This window comes from Hyposmocoma kahamanoa, unplaced genomic scaffold (assembly GCF_003589595.1).
Source record: "Hyposmocoma kahamanoa isolate Upper Pololo Valley unplaced genomic scaffold, ASM358959v1 66, whole genome shotgun sequence".
Lineage (NCBI taxonomy): Eukaryota > Metazoa > Arthropoda > Insecta > Lepidoptera > Cosmopterigidae > Hyposmocoma > Hyposmocoma kahamanoa.
The window spans coordinates 18,029,181-18,050,825 of NW_020653854.1; the positions used below are offsets into that span (position 1 = coordinate 18,029,181).

The window sequence follows — 21,645 nt, forward strand, 5'->3', positions numbered from 1 at the left end:
TTATATGCCATTTCTGTAACCTTGACCGGGGATTATTGTGGCTTTATGTTGTCACTAGATTTATTTATCATACATGGTCATGATATAATTCATAATTCCTAGAGATAAAAAATGCAAGTTTCCAAAAAAATCATTTTTTATGTGTTTCCTGGCCTATATCGAATGTAAAAAAGATTCAAAAGGAGTATGATTGCACATCTTTTGGAAACAGTTTGCACGAAATTCTTGTGTCACCTATTGGTAATAGAGTTCTATAAACATGCACACAGTTTCAAGTAACACAGCTTACCCAACTCTAACAAAGCAGCGCTGTTGTGCTTTAGGCTGAAGGTTAGGGAGATTCGGAACAAACTCAGAAACAAGAAACTGAAGACCAAATGGCCTATTGCCGACCGGCAATGCATTTACGAAACTTAAGTATAGTTAAATATGACCTGGTATAACCACTTCTCAATTGGCGGACCGTCATACGATTTGTATACCCTAAATAATAAAAAAGATATCTGATGATGATATATCTCGCGCAAGTTCTCAGACGACTGTAGGAAATCTAGAAGTCGAAGTTTTGTTATTTATAAATTCCTTTAATTTATATGGGGTGACCGCAGTGGAGGTAAAGCAAAGACGAGAAAGATATTTTAATAGTTACTTATATTAAACTATAAAAAAAATTAAGTAAGTAATTTAGAGTACGTCCGAAATTAGGGACGTCAAGTCGAAAAGTGACTTATAATTAGTACGTAAAATAACAAGTTTGTCAGCGGTCACATTGTAATGCACGGGATGCATATTTTCTATGCAAATGCAGGTGTATTCAACTGATGTTATAGCCTTTAGGTGTTCGCTAATCTGGACACATAACTCCTTCATTATGATTACTAAATAATAATAAAAACTAACGACAGCTTTATCAGGTGCTGGTATCTATTCATGTCGATCCACTGCATTGGTGTCACTAACCCTTTATTGGAACTCAGGAAACCTGCTACACAGTCAATATCTAGAAAACACATTTGACGAAAACGCTTTTGTATTGGTAGTCTAGATCGAAAGCTCTACGAAAGTCTGGTGATGAGACCCTAAATAAAAGACACATTCAGTATGAATGCGGTGCTGATGCTTGATAACCAATGGTGTCCAAACTTAAAGAGTAAGACAACGGCTTATAGTTCTTAAGTGGGAAACAAAAACGTAGACAGATGAGCTGAAAATCAACTGTTTGACCATAATTTAAGGTGCATGCTCGTCTAGAATTTACTAAGAAACTTTGTTCTTTGATTGCATTTCTGAAAACCAATTTATTTTAACCTACTTCGCATTTAAAAAAAATAATTAATTACCATCACAACAGAGTTTTACGTAAGTCGAGTTATAAAGTAGAAATATCCTCAAAATATTTACCTACTATTTGAATGTATTTTTAATGTATACTTTTATTCTATACTTTAGGATGTGTAGTTAAGGTAAAACATCGTAAAATGAGGAAATGTGTATCAGGACAATTGTAAATCACAATTGTCCTGATGCACATTACCTCATTTTACGTGATAATTTGGGGGTTTTCCTTGTTCATTTCTTTGTCCTTATCGATGATCTCACTTAGTGGTTACTCAGTTTAATAATTTATTAAACTGAGTAACCACTGTCACTCAGTTTAATAAAGAGGAAAGTCATGTTTGCTCAAGGGTAGTAACTAGCGTAATAGAGGTGAAAAGCATACAGATGAGTATAATCCAGAACTAAAAGATTCAAGACATGTAGACATTGTTTGAGGATTTGCCACAATATACAATCTACCGGCTGTATGTATAGGTATACCTTATTTTACATAAGTCATGACCTATGCCGCGTGCAACAAGTAGGTACCATTTAAATCAGACTTGACAAACTACTTACGATGAACATCAAGAGGAAGTACATTAATATATTCATAGATGTATTCTAACTTCAATTTTTATACGTACTAGTCTACGGTTGTGTCTGTGAGTGATCTAAAGTAGTATCTTACTAGTACACGGCTACACCGTTTTGTCGACGGGGGTAAATCTTCCAAAGTTACCCGGCGTAACTGGAGGGAAATCTTCCAAAGTTACCCGGCGTAACTGGAGGGAAATGTCGAGTTGTGTGGAATTTTTACCCACGAATACCCCCCAGTGGGCTTCGTCTGTGCATGTTCAGAGGCTCCGGGATCTCTAACGACTGTCACCGGTGCACAGGGCTGTACCTACAGTAACATAACACAGTCTGGACTAATTGTTATCGGAAGTCTGTTTCTTCTCAGTAAACGCTAGTCTTCGCTGACTTGCACTCTCGCCCGACTGAGTTGCTCGCATTGGTGATAGAGTTGCTAACGACTTTCATTTCAATTTTATTTATTTGTTGTAATTGCATTCCACACTCGTGCTGTGATCTCTTAGACGCCACCCATTAATCCTACCCTAAACGATTAGATTTTGGCGCAATCAATAATGTAATTATAACATTTGCAGGTCTAGAGCGGCTCCGCGGCGTGCCTGGGCGGTGGGAGCCGCCGGAGGGCGCCACGGACAAGCTGTGCATGGACGTCGGTAACGGAGCCTACATCGAAGTCTCGCATCCCTCGCCGCACGGAGATCAGATGTAAGATTTGCTGCATATGAACGACAATTACATAGATCTTGTCAAGCTATGTTTGGCTATGACCTGTATACCAGGTTATACGAGCACGCACACGCACGCAATACATTGCATAGTACATACACAACCACACACTGCACGCACACAATGCACTTTGAGCATAATAAAATAATCTTTAAGTACGAAAGAAGGATGGCGACATCCCGTGTATTTTGTGACCCAGTGTTTTTAATATTAATAATAATAATAATAATAATAATAATAACGCACACACTCAACATAGCCCCGCACTAGGGAAACCCTGTGTCGCGGGTGCCATGGACACACACATAGACAACCACAAATTACACCCAAACTCACGAGAGAAATAAATGTAGGCCATACAAATATTTCTCCCGGCCCGGGAATCGAACCCGGGGACCTCTGCGTGGCAGTCCGGTATGGTAACCGTTCGGCCACGGAGGCAGTTGAGTTTTTGACGACGTGCATTATAGAGTCCTGTCAATACTTGTGATTCATAATCAAAGCATCAAAAAAGCTAATTGAGTACAGCCTATAGCAGCAGGGGTTATAAAGTTGATATAGGTTACACTTATAACATTGTCCTGTATTTCGCTTCAGATGTTTGTTCAATTTAGCAGAAAATAACAAGTTTTCAGTTTGTTCCTAAAAATATAAATAGATAAATATATAATAATAATAAAGAACTTGCCGAATATTCCTAAATCTGCCAAACTCTGCCACATGTTCTGTCGCAATGAAAATGAATAAAAATGAAATCTGCCAGAAATGTCCCACAAATGGTCGAACTGTTCTCAGTCTCAAAGTGACATTGACATTGGCAAGAGGTCTCTTGTCAAAACATTCCTTTGCTAACTTTCGTATCTCTTATTTAAATATTATCTAAACATTTTTGTCACATTGTGTTTTATTTTTTACTTGATGTCATTATTTTTTAATTGTGCTCTTTTGTTTAGCCTCCTGCCTCTCCCAAATCAAATTACTAGCGCAAAAGTGATGTAATCCACATTCATTTTTTTTCTACAATGTTACTATAAATGATACTAAAGTACATAATTATTTTAAACTAGCTGGTGCCCACGACTTCATCTCCGTAGAATAAGTACTTTGAGTAGCCTATTTATTTGTACTACCATTAGGGAAACGATTGGTTCTGCACACAAACTTTCATCCCCTATTTCACGCCCCTTTAAGATTTATTTTTGGGACAAAAAGTAATGTCCTTTTCCTAAGTCCCATCTATCTTATACCAAAATTCATCAAATTTGGTTCATCGGTTTAGGCATGAAAACGTAACAGAGAAAGTAACTTTCGCATTTATTGTATTAATTTGAATTTGTATACTATTTTTATGTATAAAACATATTTAATCAATTAATGTTTATATACCTGAAAACAGCATCAAAATATAAAATAATTATGTACTTTAGTATTATTTAACCGCTTTTTATACCACTTTTGCGTTGCTAGTCTCAAATTTTAATATTTAAGCTCCGTTCCCTTAGTTTTTAATAATTTCATAATGTATAACCGATGCTGGCCGCGTCGATAGAGACCGAGATGGGTATTCGTACTAAATGTTTCGTGCATGAATCTCGGACTGAAGCGTTACGAAACTCAAGCGAAGTCCGCGTCTTTAATCTGAGGACGATGCATCCGCAGAAGAGCTCCTTCTGAAAGAGTTCGTCCAGAGAAGTACTTTACCTATTTCTGCCGCCAAGCAGTAATGTGACCCATTACTGCGTTCCGATTTAGAAGGGTAAGGATGCTGTTGAAATTACAAGCACATGGGACTTCTTTTATTTGAAGGAAGATCAACAGCTTCAAACTAAATTAAATAATATTAATAACAACTGAGAGCCAATTAAAGATCCACGCAAGTAAAAATATAATAAGGAATCCGGGTGCACAATTCACCTAACTTATACATAAAAAAAAGAAGAAAAACCACAGAAGTTGTAAGTCTCACTAAGAGTCAAAGAAGTGCTCACTAAGTACTCTCATTGCCGAAATCACACTCGTATTAAACAGATCAGGATCAAAAGTATTACATACAATGTTAAAGTTATTTGTCAACTTACGTCTCGGGGTGACGGGCACAGTGGCAGTGTTCCTCAGATCTTTGCGATTTGAAGCTCTGAGTGGCAGTGCCACTGTTACGAACAGGCATGTAGCTTACCACCAGGCCAACGACTTGTTCGTGCCGTCACTTGATACTATAAAAAAAATTTAAAAAATCCGCAGTGATAACAAGAGCGGCGGGCTGCGCGTGGCGTGCGCGCCCGTAGCGGGCGGGCGCAGCGTGGCGGGGTCGGGCGAGGCGCGCGCCGCCTTCGCTGCGCACGCGCGTGCGCTGGCCTACGACTGCGAGCTCGACGCCGTGCTCGACAGCGTCGTCGGGAACAGGAAAGACTGCTTCATCTCCATCAGAGGTTCGTCTTCTCGTTTCTCCTGGCAACTGTCACTCTAAATAAAAACTGATTCAAATTGATCCTGTAGTGCCTCATTTTAGTTACACATTTTTTTTGCATTGTCTGCCTTGGTATCCGGACCGAAGCTGGATGCATTTTTTTAAATTAATTTATCCTTACAATGACATTTTTACAAATAGAGTTATGGTTCTGTCAAACTTCAGAAAAGTATACCAGGTGCTTAATATTACGATCATATTGGCATAACTGATTCAGTTACCCAATTACAGTTTTCAATATTTGCCTACATTGTATCTAACAATTTTTTTTTTATTTCATTTTTGACAGACTTTACACTAAAGTGTTAGTGTTAGTTTTAAGTGTAACTGAACACCGTTAAATAATGTTGAAGTTAAATAATCCTACGTCCTCTTTCATAGTTGCCCACCACTGGTTATCTTGTTGGATAATTATAATTTATTAGGTACCTTATATTCATGACTTGAATATTCTTACAACATTTGAGAAAGCAAACATTTTTCTTCAACAGGAGTTATCGTACAAATTTAATATAACAATCCGTTCTTTTATACTCTCTACGTACTTTCTTATCAGCTAACAACTTTAAGAACCGAACTTGTAGTCATCTATCTAACTTTGTTAAAGTGTGTCATGTAAGTATATAGTACCATACGTTCCCACACCGTAATCGACTAAATTCAACGAGAGCATTGTGCATTTGCGACCACCGATCGTTACTTACGCTAAATTAATGTCCAGGTATTTCGGACTACCGCGACGGCACTCGCGGCAAGGAGTGGCAACCGCATGCGGCGCTGGCTGCCGCCGCTGTCATGAAAGCCATCGTAGCGGCCATGGACCCACCAACCGACTAATCGAAACCCTAAACGTTGCCTATTAATAACAAAAAACGTAACAGCAAGATTAAACAAAAAATAAGAGGCGTCTCTAATGATCAAAACGCATATTTCCACTTTCAAGTAAAAGGAATAAGTTATTTTTAAAGGCAGAATGAGCGGATAGTAATCGACCTACTTAAAAAAACAAATGGTAATTTTGTACTACAAACTCAACATGAAAACATACTTGAAAATGGAAACATGTCCAAAATCGATTCGAGTTGAGTATAAGTTTGATAGATAAAAATATCTCCACTTGTAGTGTTCGACTTATGATGTATGACTAGTAATAAACAGGTTTACTTGCCTTAGTATTGGCTGTTATGACGGTAATAATAAATGTTTTATAAGAATTATTTACAACGTGTATTGTTAGTGAAATTTATAAACGAAACCTTTAGTGAGATTACGTGTGTCGTATATAGCAAAAGCATAATTAATTATCTGTGCATTTGTTCTATTTATCATAATATTGCTTATCGGTTTGCCTTAGTTTTATTGCATAACAGCACTTATGCCAAATATGTGTCAAATAACGCTCAAGCAATGTCTTCCTGCTTGCAGGCCAAAATAAAGGAAAAATAATTAAATTCCAGAACTATTTATAATTTGTCTATGGTCTCAATTGCAGTTACCATAGTTGTGAAAATTTATTCAAAGCTTTATTTGAAAAATGGCACTCAAAAGCCAACTGCCAATGCCACTTTTTATTCTTTGTCATTCCATCACACGTAGCTTAGTAAATGTATGCATGTTTCTAAACTTTAAGAATTAATCAAATAGATAATCAAGATATTCAGCAACAGCTGTTGAGCTTTAGAATGTACCTAGAAACACGTTAGACCTTTATAAATATATTAACCTAACACATAACTTATTTACACTCTACTGACACTGCCATAAATGGCCTATTTATAATAAGGTATATAAGGTAATTTATATAATCAACAATGTTGTTTAATCTGTTGTGAAGTTATAAACCAAAGGTAGACTTTTGGCTGTTTTTTGAACACCAGGTCTAGTCGCCTCAAATGTGACATTAAGATATTTATTTACAAATTATTTAATATTTATTAAGAATCACTGATGTTGTATGTCACGTAGATTTATCACGAACCTTTTAAATATGTAGAATATATTGGTCTTTCAAAAACCTATCTGTATGTAATTCATTAGTTTTACCCTTAATTATATTTCAAAGGTACAAGAGCACATTAAGCTACATATTTATAATTTAATTTCAACTCTATGCCACTTATGATAAGACTGGTCCAATGTCCAGTGAGCTGGATGTGCTCTTGAACATAAACCACATTTACTTGTGCCTCTTTTTATTTTCTTGCCTTTGGCATTTCATGCTTTCTTCTATTCTTGTTTTTTCGTATTACTTTATTTAGTGTACAGTGCTTCTATTTTCTCAATGTCTCTCGGCCAAATTCGTGTTTCGGCTGTCGTCGGGTTTTATTTAGTTGCCCTTTGCATTTGGTACAGACCGAACGCTTTCAGATGACTTGGAAGTATATAGAGTTGCTATTACATTTTTTATTTCTTGCTATGTCAGATGAATAAATCTGCCGTCCACTAACTAAAACGCGGCTAAGTGACAAATGGTCTAATAACCGTTTCAAATAGCAAAAAATAGAGCACAAAATTCTCTTTTAAAAACAGTTAAAATTATCGAGTTCTTGGTTTTCGCGATTGTTACACATAGGAAATGAAACTATTTTTCCGGATTTAAATCGCGTATATTTGTTTTTTCAAGCAAATATACGCGACATCTCAGTCAACCGTGACCGCGGCCTGTTTGAAAAAACAAATAGACGCGACTTAAACCCGGAAAAATAGTTTTACACACATTACAGTTAAAATTAGTTAACGTGTTCGATTTATCGGAACTTACCCTAACGATGCATAGCTGAAATATCAGTAAACAATTTCAATTTTCTGAAAACGGGGTTATGGTTTTTATATTTCAAAAAAAATATTTTTTCACTTAACAAAAACGCTTTTGTTAGCAAACGGCAGAAATGTGTTCAGGGGGTCTACTCTCGATCTCCGTCTGAAACAATTACTGTCAAATAAGTAATATTCGACAAAATTAAAAGACATATATCAACTATGAAGCTTCATTCGCAACACGCGTCTTTTCATTTGGTCAAGTATTGCTTATTTGGCAGTAATTGTTTCGGACGGAGATCGAGAGTAGACCCCCTGATACGGACTGAATTGAAATTATTAATAATCGAAAAAAAAAACATTTTTTGTTATATAAAAGAAGCACAGTTTATTTACTTTATATTTTTGTTAACTTGCTCATTAACAGGAGTACATGTTTTTAAAACTAGGGAAATAGTTTTACAGCTCTATATAGTTCACACGGTACAGTAACAATAAAGTATGTTGTTCAAAATGCAAATTATTATGCATTTTAAATCTAATAATTAAATAGGCATGGGAATATAATATTCGTGTGCATTCGGAAATCCGATGATTGCCGAGAGACCTTGAGGAAGTTGAAGCACTGTGTGTATGTTTAATCTTATGTAATCTGTTGTGAGTTGTTTTAGTGCACAAATAAATTATTTCCAACCACTTCATTTGTATTATCTTGAGAATTCCTATTATACAAACGAAATATTCTTTATTTTATACAGTGATGCATTATGTAAAACAATATACCAAGGCCTTGCAGGCCCTGTAGTAAATATTTTAAATTCTAAAAAATATTTCTCTTTTAAATACTTTATTGATAATGTTGAGAAATTCCTTTGATGATTGAACTTTGCCTTTGGTATAGTAATTGTTTAAAAGCTTTCCCATAAAATAAAAAACAAGAAATGTTTTAAAATTTATTTACAACTTCAGTTGTATCACATCATTTTAGAAGAAAATCACAAAAGTAATCAATCATTATTTTATTCAAAACTTACTAGCGGAATGCTTTTGATGTAGTAAAGAGGATATTTTGGTTTAAAAAACCTTTCATAGCCATTTATTTTCATAGTCATTCATTCTGAAAAAGAAGTTTCGACATTAATATGTGAAAAAGCCCTAGTATAATTATAACAAGCACTAAATTGAGACACACGGTACAGAAACGGATAATAACGGCTCATTGTCATTATATAGTTGATGCAAAAGAACTTAATTAATTAATTTGAATGATTTAAGGCGCCGTTGTTGTAGCTTAACGTCATGCGATTTTTACTATTGTGCTGTTACCAAACACATAACAAAAAATCGATTGCGCTACAGCCTGGCTTGAGCAACGGAACCAAAAACAATTTATCAATTCATGAAAATAAGAGACTTAACAAGTAGACAATGGTGAAGTAATTTCATTCCATTCCATAGCATACTTTGTGTAAAATAAAACCAATTTGCCTTACTTTTCTACTAAATATATAAACTGTATACTTCTTATATGTATAATGTATGTGTTAGTACCAAAATATCATACAATCTAAGTTAAATTCATATCATGTGAACATTTAGTGTTTTATAAAATAGAGTGAGTATTTATGTGTTAGCACTTTAATTATAATCTAAGTTATTATATTGATACCTCCCACGTAAGTTGTTGTAAGTCCAAATACCATTTTTTGCTTATTAACTTAAATATATCCTCTTTTTATGTATGTTATAGGCTCCATGTTTCAAAGTAAAGAGATTACCTTGTCAGTGGCAGATTTGTCCTAAGGCCCTAAACATTTTAAAGGCTCTCGCACATTATGGCGGGCCACAGTGCACCATATTGTAAAACAATAATCTTCCTAAATCACCTTCGACCATTTTATTTATAAAATATAGGTATGTCTCCTAGTGGTATATGAGTGCTGAGAAAGGAGTGGCTAGTACTGACTACATGGCCTGGGGCCTAGGGCGGCCAAGACTGCAAATCTGCCACTGCACCTAACGTCATCTTTCAAACATGGAACTTTTATTATAGGTAGGTTAAAAAGGATACATTTAAGTTAAAAAGCAAAAAATGGTATTTTGTATCAATATTTATATTACATTGCGAACATCATAGTTTAATAATAAAAAAATAGTATACAAACTACAAAATGCAATGTGACGCTAAATAGTATTTTTTTCCCTTTGTTTTGGTTAGTCAGTCTGACAAACGAGTGAATTAGTGAGACCACATTAGTACAAACACACACAAATCAGTGTCATAATTAAATTCAGTTACTTGCATCAGTCTTAGAAGCATGGTGACCGATGTCCACCTTATTATTGTTGATCTTCTATAATTATACAAAAACACTAGTAAGTCAAAACAAATCGTTTCATATGGTTTTTGTAACACGTAATTAAACATTAGTACAAGCTGCATGGCAGTGATTTCATCATGGCATATACAATTGCACTTTTTCATACTGAAGAAGTGCTGTTTAAATTATGCACTTTGCAACTTTCCAAATTTAACAGAAGTTACCTCACGTACATTGTATAATCAAAATTCAACTTTTAAAACAAATTTCAAACATAAAACTATACATACCAACATATTTGACTTCATCAAAAGCCTTTCTAGCTTTCTTTAGTTCCTCATTCATAGTGAGCAAATCTTTGACACGGGCATATTTCCTAGGATCCTTACGAACTAAAAATATTATATCTTCTACTTGTACTCTTCCTGTTCTTCCCACTTCCATTGCTCTAAAGATAAAATTGCAAATACACAAAACATTTATTTATTTGTACCCTTTATTCAAGAACATAAATGATGTATATGGATTTTCAACGTGCTAATCATCTTCAAAGATGTCTACGACAAACTTACTTGTGAGTAGTTTCTGTTATAAATTCTATAACCAGATCTTCTAAAAAGTCTACACTTTCAGTATATGGGTTTTGATCGTCTCCAAAGCCATACATCATGCAACGAAGCTCTTTACTGAATAGTCTCTTTCGACCGGAGGCTGTGGCTCCGAGCTGCTGCTCTGACTCGTCGTCCTCGAACTATAAAGTCGTCCAAAGTTTAAATTAAACTATCCAAAAAAATTTTATAATGGGTGAAAAGAGCGACTTCTTACCTGATCATAGTTTTCCGGTGTATCTGGAGTTGGAGTAGCCATATTAACATAATTTAGTTATTAGTTTCTAAGTGAAATCTGTATTTAGGTTTCAGGTAAATTTGTATACGATACGAATTTACAACAAAATAAAAACAGCTATTGAACGAATTATTCCATTTCCTACAATTTTTTTTCCCATCCCAAATACTTAAATGTTAGAGATGGGAATACGAATGATTCATTCGAATGAATAATTCGAATGCTGCCCAATCGAATAATTCGATTGTGAAAAGGGTCCATTCGAAGTATTCCATTAGAAATTGCCACATCTTGTTTGACCTTCAGGTTCATCTGTTTTTGGACATTTCTTAATATTTCAGCGGATTTCGTGCTTCTTTTAAAATGCGCCACCAAGTCTCGACACTTAGTCAAAATTTGTGCAACATTTTCGAATTTCTTGATAGATTAATTGACTGTAAGAATTAGGGTCGTATTCCAGAACTCTACTCAATGCTCAAGTCAGGATCTGAGTATGATTTCAAGCACTGGAAATACGACCCTGATAGCAGGGACTTGAGTATGATTTCGAGTGCTTTAAACCGTACTCAAATCCTGACTTGAGCATTGAGTAGAATTCTAGAATACGACCCTTTAGGTGTGAGCAACGCAGGGATGATGGTGTTTATTAAGCAGTTGCCCACCTTTTTTATGTTTGCGCCAAAGCAGAGCCAAAACTGAAATTTTATCAAATATATTAAATTCGTCATAAATGCTTTTCAACACTGCGGCGATATTTTCGGCTGTGTGGTCCTTAGTGAGCTCCAGTGTCTTTAAGGCTATATTGTACATTACATTATCCTGTACAAAATGAGCGGTCACACAAACATACGAGGGGAGGTCCAAAAGTCCGCAGAATGGAGGGGTTGTAAATAATATAAAACAATAAGGCTATTTTTCCTTTTCAATATAATTACCTTTGAGCTCAATACATTTTTTAGATCTCGAAATTAGCTTTTCTATGCCATCGAAAAAATATTTTTTCTCTTTGCTCTCAAAATGAGCTAAAATTGCTGCCTTAACCTCTTCATCGTCGCGAAATTTTTTCCCACGTAATTCTTTTTTCAAATTTGGGAACAAATAATAATCGCTGGGGGCTAGGTCCGGGCTGTAAGGTGGGTGGGTCAGCGATTGAAAGCCACACTTGTGTAGAGCAGCCATCGCAACATTGCTCTTGTGAACCGGTGCGTCGTCTTGCAAAAGCAACACACCCTTTGTCCATTTTCCCCGCCTTTTTTCTTTGACAGCTTCCTTCAGTCTCTCTAATGTTCTTGCGTAATATTCTCCCGTTATATTGACCCCCTTTTCTTTGTAGTCAACCAATAAAATTCCTTCACAATCCCAAAAAACCGTAGCCATAATTTTTCAGCCGATTCCGACACCTTAAACTTCTTAGGGGGTGGTGTACCCTTTTTATGCCATTGCATTAACTCCTGTTTGGACTCGGACTCAAAGTGATGAACCCAAGTTTCATCTCCAGTAACAATTTCCTCCAAAATTGGGGTAAGTTCTGCGCCACACAGCTCCAAGAAGTGCTTTGATGCATCGATTCTTAGTTGCTTTTGAGGCGGCGTGAGCATTCTCGGCACCCATCTTGCACTGACTTTCGTCATGCCAAGATGATCGTGTAGGATCCTCAAAATGGTAGTGTCTGATACTCCTACTAATGCAGACAGCTGTTTCTTCTTCAGACGGGCATCTTCCAATATAAATTTTTCGATTTTTTCAACATTGTCTGATGTGGTGGCCTCAACTGGCCGTCCTGGGCGAGGATCGTCTTCAATTGATTTTCTGCCATGTTTGAAAAGACCGTGCCACTTGTAAATCATTGTTTTACCAGGGCACTGATCCCCATAAACAGTCTCATTCATAATGGTTTGAGGAGGTTTTCCTTGCTTGGTAAGGAATTTGATGACAGCACGAAACTCGATTTGCTCCATATTTGCAGTTTTCTTTCTTTACTTGTTTGTAGGGCGATATCTCGTAAACTAATGAAGTTAAAAGGGTGAAGCTTGATATATATACCCTTAATGAGCATCTGATTAGTACCACATCAAGCAAGCGTAATTAGCGGGCTCCCGCCCCCTCCATTCCGCGGACTTTTGGACCTCCCCTCGTAAGCCACATTTGTATCAGCCGTCCAAATATCTGTGGTCAATGCTATGTAAAGCACCGCATCGAGAAGCGTTTTTACCTGTTTTAGGTAAAAGTCGTAAAGTTGAGGCAGTAATTTTGTAGATAATTGTTTTCTGGACGGTACATGGTACATAGTCTGCAACTCTCTCACAAAGCTCAAAAAAACCTTCATCTTCAACTATTGATAGTGGCTGAAAATCGCCTGCATCCATCTTTACCAAGGGAATGTTGATTTTGTTGATTTTACTCTCAGGTAATTTCTCTACTGACGCCAGACTTAACTGAATAGTCTTCCTGACCTTAGACTCAGAAGAAGATGCATTTGAATCGCTAGTTGAAGGTCTGGTAGTCTCCACTGCGACTTCATCGTCTTTTCTTTTTAAAAGGTCTCGAAGGTTGCTTGTATTTCCAAAATACTTCAAAGTTTTTGTGCAAATATTACAGATGACTGTTTTTTATCCGTACTTTTCGTGAAATTTTCCCATACAGTCGACTGTTTTTTAGACATTTTCACTTAGGTAAGTCACATTCACACATCCCCGTCACTTTTTATTTCATAGGTACACAGTTAAGGGTCGGAAAAGCACTCTGTTATGATCTGTGATATCTGCCAACAATCCTGCAAATCGTCAAATATCTACTCGATCTTTACAGTTTTCACAATAAAAAAGGCTTCATAGTGTACTATTGTGTAGTTCTGAGACTTACCTATATTTATTTTTATTATCATTTCACCATAGAAGTCTTGTCATGAGAACAGATTTCATTTTCGGTTCTCACAATGACCACTTCTAAGGTGAAATAATAATAAGAATACGGCGATAGTAGAACTACACAACAGTACACTATGAAGCCTATTTATTGTGAAAACTATGAAGATCGAGAAGACATTTGACGATTTTTGGCAGAAAAAAAAATTGGAGTGCTTAACCGATCCATAAGACAAAAGGAGAAAAAAAAAACAGTTTTAACACTCTTTGTAGTTTGTACCCACAAGGATAAACCCATAACTATATAGGTACAGTAGGTAGGTACCCACCTACCTCATTACATTACGCTTCAAGAAATCGATTTAACTAACTCAATTTTTGCATAAAAACAAACTAAAGTATGATTTATGTTAATAAAAATAGTAGATTTATAAGTTTTATAAGACAAAAAATTATGAATTTGTTGGAACACCGCAATAATTAGGTAAAGGAAAGGCTCTTCGAATAATCATTCCAATGAAAATTCGATTGAATCATTCAAACACCGATTACTCATTCGAATTAAAATTTGAAAAAATCATTCGAATCTCGAAAATTCATTCGAATTTAAAAGAATATTCGAAAGACGAAAAACCTCTCGAAGGCTACGTGAATCATTCGAACAATTCAATTGTTGTTGTTTTTCAACAATCGCCCATCGTTATTAAATCCATTTTATTTTTTAATAGAGATTTAACGGCTTTGGTTCCAGTATATTGGCCAAATTTGACAGCTAACGAAGACGACAGTTGAATGCGATCAACGAAACAATAAAGAAACAATTATTAGCATAATTGAGTTTAAAAAAAAATACATAAATTTTATTGGAACCATTGACTTACAATTATAATTGGAACATTATAATTATAATATGACAAAACATTTATTTGAAGTACTACACACATCAAAAGTGTCTAGGGATCAAGTACGTTTAAGAGTATTGCTGCAATTAGGGTTAATTATATTAACTTTTTTGTATCGCTATTGATACTTTTTAGTGAGTTTTAACATTTAAATAAGGAATATTGTTTAAAATTCGATAATAAGAAGACAATCGATTGTCAATGTGGTTTTGTATAAAAATGAGTTATAGCGTTTTGACAAAATCATTACAATATCTGCATCGGAACCGAAACAATTTACATTATTATGGAGAGACGACATCATTTAACCCGAGAAGTGATGATGCGAGCCGTCGGAATGTTGGAAGCTGGTTCCAGGCAACGTGCTGTGGCTTTCACTCTTAACACTATACAGAGCGTCATAAGTCGCCTCTGGACGCGCTATCGCATGACGGGCAGCGTGGCCGAGCGACATGGAGGACGATCTCGCATCACGACTCGCAGACAGGACCGGTATATCCAAAATACTGCTCGACGGAATCGTACCATGACCGCCATGATGTTGGTTACGAGGCTCCACAGCTCCTCAGCTTGCTAATAAGCGATCAAACAATCCGAAATCGTTTACGTGAAGTGGGTCTGCGATCCCGAAGGCCGCTCAGAGTTCCACCTATTGCACCCTGCAATCGCAGGACCCGTTTACGATGGGCTCGCGAACACAGAAACTGGGAGGAAGAAGACTGGCGCTATGTGTGCTTTTCGGATGAATCCCGCTTCGGTATGAGACTGGATACAAGACGTACTCGAGTTTGGAGAACATCTGGACGTCATGAACGTTTGAGATATTGTCAGGAAGTTCATCCATATGGTGGGGGAACAATAATGATATGGGCCGGTATTTGGATCGGCGGAAGAACCGATCTCATTTGGATCAGGGCTAACCTCAATGCTCAAGTTTACCCAGAGAGGATTGTTTCAGATGTTATCATCCCTTTGCGAGGCCAGTTGGGTGATTCATTTCAACTAATGCATGACAACGCACGTCCACACACGGCTAGAGTCGGTAACACGCATTCTTGCCGAAGCTCGTATCAACGTTCTGCCGTGGCCTGCTCAATCGCCAGACCTCAATCCAATTGAGCACGCATGGGATATGCTTCAAAGAAGAGCTGTGCCGAGTATGCATACCGTACATACTCTACAACAAAATTTTGACTTGTTACAAAACACATGGGCGGTCATTCCTCAAAGTGATTTTGATGAACTCATCTTAATTAAGCATGCCAAATCGCTGTAATTGTGTGATTCGTGTTAATGGTGGAAATACAGATTATTAATTTTCTTATCTTTACAATAAAAATGAGCAAAATCATCATTTTCGCCATTTTTTTGTCATCTAATTGACGCCGTCAATTTGAGTTTTTTCCCACAATTTGCAAAAACATCAATTTTAGTTGATTTTTATTAAATATAGGGGTAAGCGGTTAAATAAAACATAAGCATTAAAGTAAGAAGTCGTCCTGGAAGACTGGATTTGGTATTGCTTAAATAATTTTTATTTCAAAAATATTCACTTGATCCCTAGACACTTTTGATGTGTGTATTTTCGCACGAATTCCCAAATAAAATGCAATATCGAGTTACTCCGAAACGTCCTGAAAACAGTTGTCCTCAAGCTATTTTTTAAAATAATAATGTTGTAAGCATATATCGCCGAATTTCACTAAGTCACTTCGATTTCTCGGAAAAATATTGACTTATTAAATATTAAAACAAAAATGTATAAAAATAGGTGTATTTTAAATAATTATGTATATTACATTTCTGACCACACCTATTGCAAATAAATTTATAATTTATCAAATTTAAAAGAGCCCCATACTATAGCCAGATTTGTATTTCCTTTTCTTTTTGAATTGAAAATTTATGAAATCCTTGGTTTCTTAGTAATTTAAACTTTTTATGTACTTGTTTTATCGATGAACATACTTATTTACACTAAATTCTCGTAATAAACCATTTATGAATGTTATAAAATCAAAATTAAAAGAATTGGATACAATTCAACTGAATGTGGGACGTGTGACGTGAGACGACTTAAATCTCAATAAAATACTTCTAATATAATAATATTACTTTTCTAATGCTTTTCTACAATAAATCCATTTCACATAAGAGCTCATTTACACCGGGTCGTCGTCGGCCGAATCGGCAGACAGACTACTTCGCTTGACTGACAGGCGACGCAGTCAACTCGCCGTTAATCGACTTCATCCATAAAGGATGGATACTTGATCGTCGGCGATCGTGACATTTGATACTTGTCACTTTTGTAATCAGTTGGTACCATAGATTTAGTATATATATATATAATATATATTATATAACTAAATCTAGGGTTGGTACCTTTTTTATTGTTTACATTACGGGCGGCGATAAGAGCACTTAAGTAGCTTTTGTTTAGACTACAATTATGATTGTAATACGACGACTTTATTTGTTAATTTCTGAGTACACTGAACACTTCTGAGAAATTTTCATAGTATTTTACGCTTTAACTCGTAACCACTTTGTATATTCACTTTATTAAGAAACAAAACATATATAAAGATGACAAGCATTTAAATACCTATCGATTAACACTAGAATCATATGAAAATAATGTGTAACTATTTTTAAAATAAATTAATAACAGTCGCGGGTAGGGACGAAAATCGCGAAAGTTTACGAAAATGGCATAAAAAGACTATAAGTTGCGAGGAAGAAAATTGACAAATCCTATCACAACTCATAATGTGACGACCTATAAAGGTTTTCGAATCGATGCGGTAGGTCGAAGCGTCGCGTCGCGTCCTGATTTTCAACTACACGCACTGGCGACGCGCGACGACACTCGCATTAGTGCGCCTGGATCACAGTGTGGACGGCGTCTGACGCCTCACGGCCTCCTTGTGAGTATAGTGTTCTGTGCTCACGGCGGCGCCCAAAAGATGCGCGGCGACGGGCGTCGACGCGCTTAGCCGCTCGAATGCTACCAAGCGTCGACGCTCGATCTCATATTTGCAAAACACACATTTGTACCTTAACAATGGGAAAATGAGATGAAAATGTTATACGACGCTTGGACTCTGCGCCAGTGAGAGTTGAGGCTGTTCAGTGGAAACGAGTCGTCTGAAGTTGTGACCATGAACTGTCACAAGTTCTTTTTAACCAAAAATTCCTTACATAATTGTGTTGAAAAAAAAAAACAAGTTTTATAATAAAATTAGCGATATTTATTAATTTATTTTTTATCGGTCATTGTCTTTTGCCACATCTTCACGAATCGCAACGCATATAGCATTGCGTTGTTATATCAAAATTTAGACCACGACAAAAGTCAGACTTAGGATTAAATTTATGTGTAAACGCATTGACTTTATAATTGTAAGTCAATGTGTAAACGGTAAAAATTTAGAGAAAGTTACTACAAGTAGCTTCCTAGGAATAGAAATTGACTCACATATTGATTGGAAATCACATGTACAAAAAATTATGATGAAAATGTCCCAATTCACCTACGCTTTACACGAATTAAAATATGTCACAAATTTAAAACCCGCTTTATCAGCCGGTTACGAGGATGGGTTTGCATGGTTAAATTACGGTTAAATTACAAATATTAACCCTACCTTTTATATACATATTTGAAATGGCTAAATTTATTAGAAAAAAATAGTGAACTATTCATTAGTGTTGTACCCACTTCTGGAAGACCGTCTAGATATAAGAATATATTAAGCCTTCTGCAAAGTACATACATTAATAAGCATCTATCAGAATAGTCCGTATTATATTGCAACCCAAATACCTAAGATGTGAGACAAATTACAAAAATTCACTAAAAAACTTAAAGTATTATTAATTGACAAGTGCTATTATAACTTAAATGAATTTTATATTGACAAACTTGCGTAGTTTTTGGTTAAATTATGTTGTTATGTTATTTTATGTATTTGACGAAGGCTGATGATGGATAATTAACATGTTATGTTAATCTAAATTATATAATTTTTAAATAAATAAATAATTTTTTATTATATTTTGTAATGTGCGAATAATAAATAATGTAAGCCAAAACGTAGCAACTAAGTACAATACCCCTGCGGGGTGTCATAGCAATAAGTACTTACCTAATGGAACGTGTATTGTTGTGACTTACATTTTAAATAAATAAATAAATAAATCGTGGGAACACTTCTCACACTTGTATGGTGTTTCTATATAAACGAGTGATATACGATGTTGCAAAAAATACATCTATAATGTTCATCGTAATTGAGGTATTTTATCAACAACCATCAAACCATCGATGTGTCAACTGTGGGTAGGTTAATAAATGGTAAAATGTAAAAATCCCACATTATTTCAATCCGCACAAATTCCCCGCAGCTTGGGAAATTCTCTATAAGTTGGTAACTCTCTAGGGAGTGCTGCGGCACGCATATTTCGGTGGAGCGCTGCGACCTTGCTCGGTTGACAGTCGCTTACCAGAGGCGACCGTGTCGCCCTAGGGTTTACATCGCAGTCGCTTCGGTCGACTTTGCTCATACTTCGCCGGCGAACTATCGTCGTCAGAGGTGCACCAGACGCGCCAATGAGCAATGAGTAGAGTTCTGGAATACAACAAATAGACTTTTCTGATTTCACCCTGGCAACCCTGGTGCAATAAGTTGGCTCAAGAAATCAAAGTATTCAGAGCTCTAAAAACAAAACAAAAAACTTCTTGGTGGCTTAAAATATCAAAGTAGCCGGAGCCATAAAATAAAAAAGAATATATCAGCATCCGCATCATAGAATAATTAATTAACATTTGAAAATAAAAACTTTATTATAGTGATATATACTTTTATTTCAGGACAAGTAGCTGGGTAATATTACACAATCAAAATGAATCCTATGACGTAAGTAATTGTTAATTTTTGGAGGTGACTGAGTAACCTTTATGCTCTCATAATTATCTCTATAATTATTTAATTTTAGAAATGTTAAGAATGTTTTGAAGCTAAGCGAACGTGAACTTAGTGGTAATTCTAAAAGCTCTTGGCATGATCAATACAAGGACAGCGCTTGGTTATTCATTGGTGGACTGCCGTATGATCTCACGGAAGGAGACATTATTTGCGTATTTTCACAGTAAGTACCTAAATCTTACTCTCAATTGTATTAATATTTATTATTTTATTTACGTTAACATCAACTTCATTTCACGGGCTACTTATTTAATAATGTCTTATTACTGTGTCCAGTACATACTAATCTCTAGTAATCAAGTGTAACATATGAATTGCTGCGCTGTATCCACTCCTATGCGTCCCAGTTGCTGGGTAGGAGACACGAAGGTCGGGTTACCTTCTGCCTGGATATATTTGGTTTTTTCACTGTCTGTCTGAACATTGTCATTTGTTCGAATCTAGGGTTAACAATTTTCAGAATAAAAAGGATTGAAGATCATTAAAACATTTTAATTTCAAAGCTTAAGCATTCGCACATAATTTGTGATGCAAATATATTGTGAGTGAAACAAATCAATCTCAAATATTTATTTGAATCAGCAATTTGCTCGAAATAGCCAGAATATTTATATTAATATAATTTGTGATAGTCAACAAAATGTTAGTGGATGTGACATCACATACCCTAAAATATAAATATGGTGTTTGGTAAGAATGTACAATAGACTTAATGACTCTTTACCCATTTATATATCCTCAAGTTTTACGAGCATTTCATTCTAGATATGGTGAAATAGTGAACATCAACTTGGTGAGAGACAAAGCAACAGGTAAATCAAGAGGATTTGCTTTTATTTGTTATGAAGACCAGAGATCTACTATTCTTGCTGTAGACAACCTTAATGGCATAAAAGTGAGCATATTTCGTTAATTTTATAATTTATGATTTTAACAACTCAATGATTTTAACTTAATAAAATTATTCTGATGATTCCAATGTTTGTGGTAAATAACTACATTTCATGTTGTAGTAACATTTTTCTTTTTTATGATATCAAGAGATTGAACGAATGAGTCGTCGTCAAATGTGTACATATGGCAAATTTTTTAAAACAACAATTGTTTGTAATATTTAACTACAAATTAGAAATTATTCATTATAATATTTAGTGTAGATAAACCTCTAGTCTTTTGTTATAATAATATATTCTAATAATCAATTCCAGATCCTGGGTCGAACAATGAGAGTAGATCACTGTGAGCAGTATAAAGCGCCAAACGCAGACATGACTAAGGTGGATGAATTGACAGCCGCAGTCAGAAATGAAGGGTGTGCACCTTCTGCACCAGTAGTGACCAGAACTGAGGTCAAAACTGAAGTAAAGTGTGAAGTCAAACAGGTAGCTAGTACCTTCTTGTAAAACAATTCTCTACACTCATTATTTGCGAAGCTTTTTTATTACTTTTTCTATAGAGCTCAATAAGTTATAAATTGCTTCTTTGGTTTATATAATGAATTTAAAATAATATAAAAAAGTCATAATTTTCATTATAATATTTTGCAGATATGATTAATTTATTTTTTGTGTTAATTTACAGGAGAAAGAAAATAAGGAGAAAAAAAGGAAAAAAGAGAAAAAAGAAAAGAAAAATAAAAAGAAGAAGAAAAAGAAAAGAGACAGAAGTTCCAGTTGTTCTAGTTCTAGTCATGGTTAACTTTAGACATTAAAGTAATATTATAACTTTAAAGTAAGTATCTTTATTTCACTTCCACAAAATAATACATCTTAATAAATTATAACAAATATAATGATGACACAATACAACAAAACACACAGTAACACTTAAAATATGAATTTAATATTGTAACAACAA

General features: G+C 35.3%; 4 protein-coding genes across 7 annotated transcripts; 2 read left to right on the forward strand and 2 right to left on the reverse strand.

Moving 5' to 3' along the window:
- The first annotated feature begins 2,032 nt into the window (after positions 1 to 2,032).
- Positions 2,033 to 7,585, forward strand: LOC113231682. The gene is made up of 3 exons (XM_026466142.1): positions 2,033 to 2,619; positions 4,882 to 5,069; positions 5,829 to 7,585. Exons 1-3 carry the CDS (start codon positions 2,558 to 2,560, stop codon positions 5,942 to 5,944), a joined length of 366 nt encoding a protein of 121 aa, XP_026321927.1. The 5' UTR covers positions 2,033 to 2,557; the 3' UTR covers positions 5,945 to 7,585.
- Positions 7,586 to 8,847: 1,262 nt separating this feature from the next.
- LOC113231945 (transcription initiation factor TFIID subunit 13) lies at positions 8,848 to 11,171 on the reverse strand. 4 transcript variants are annotated; one of them, XM_026466499.1, is made up of 5 exons: positions 11,011 to 11,171; positions 10,758 to 10,936; positions 10,476 to 10,633; positions 10,168 to 10,218; positions 8,876 to 8,981 (listed from the first exon to the last, which is right to left on the reverse strand). In XM_026466499.1, the coding sequence occupies exons 1-4, from the start codon at positions 11,050 to 11,052 to the stop codon at positions 10,205 to 10,207; spliced, it is 393 nt and encodes a 130-aa protein (XP_026322284.1). In that variant the 5' UTR covers positions 11,053 to 11,171; the 3' UTR covers positions 8,876 to 8,981; positions 10,168 to 10,204. The 4 variants fall into 4 exon arrangements, with proteins under 4 accessions (XP_026322287.1, XP_026322284.1, XP_026322285.1 ...); XM_026466500.1 differs by having other exon boundaries at positions 8,886 to 8,981; positions 10,164 to 10,218; XM_026466501.1 differs by having other exon boundaries at positions 8,892 to 8,981; positions 10,168 to 10,215.
- A 1,167-nt stretch (positions 11,172 to 12,338) lies between these two features.
- On the reverse strand, positions 12,339 to 12,989 carry LOC113232037 (protein GVQW3-like). The gene has a single exon (XM_026466662.1). It carries the CDS (start codon positions 12,987 to 12,989, stop codon positions 12,339 to 12,341), a length of 651 nt encoding a protein of 216 aa, XP_026322447.1.
- A 6,599-nt stretch (positions 12,990 to 19,588) lies between these two features.
- Positions 19,589 to 21,486, forward strand: LOC113231718 (RNA-binding motif protein, X-linked 2). The gene is made up of 5 exons (XM_026466200.1): positions 19,589 to 19,719; positions 19,799 to 19,951; positions 20,554 to 20,683; positions 20,997 to 21,170; positions 21,370 to 21,486. Exons 1-5 carry the CDS (start codon positions 19,706 to 19,708, stop codon positions 21,484 to 21,486), a joined length of 588 nt encoding a protein of 195 aa, XP_026321985.1. The 5' UTR covers positions 19,589 to 19,705.
- Positions 21,487 to 21,645: the final 159 nt, after the last annotated feature.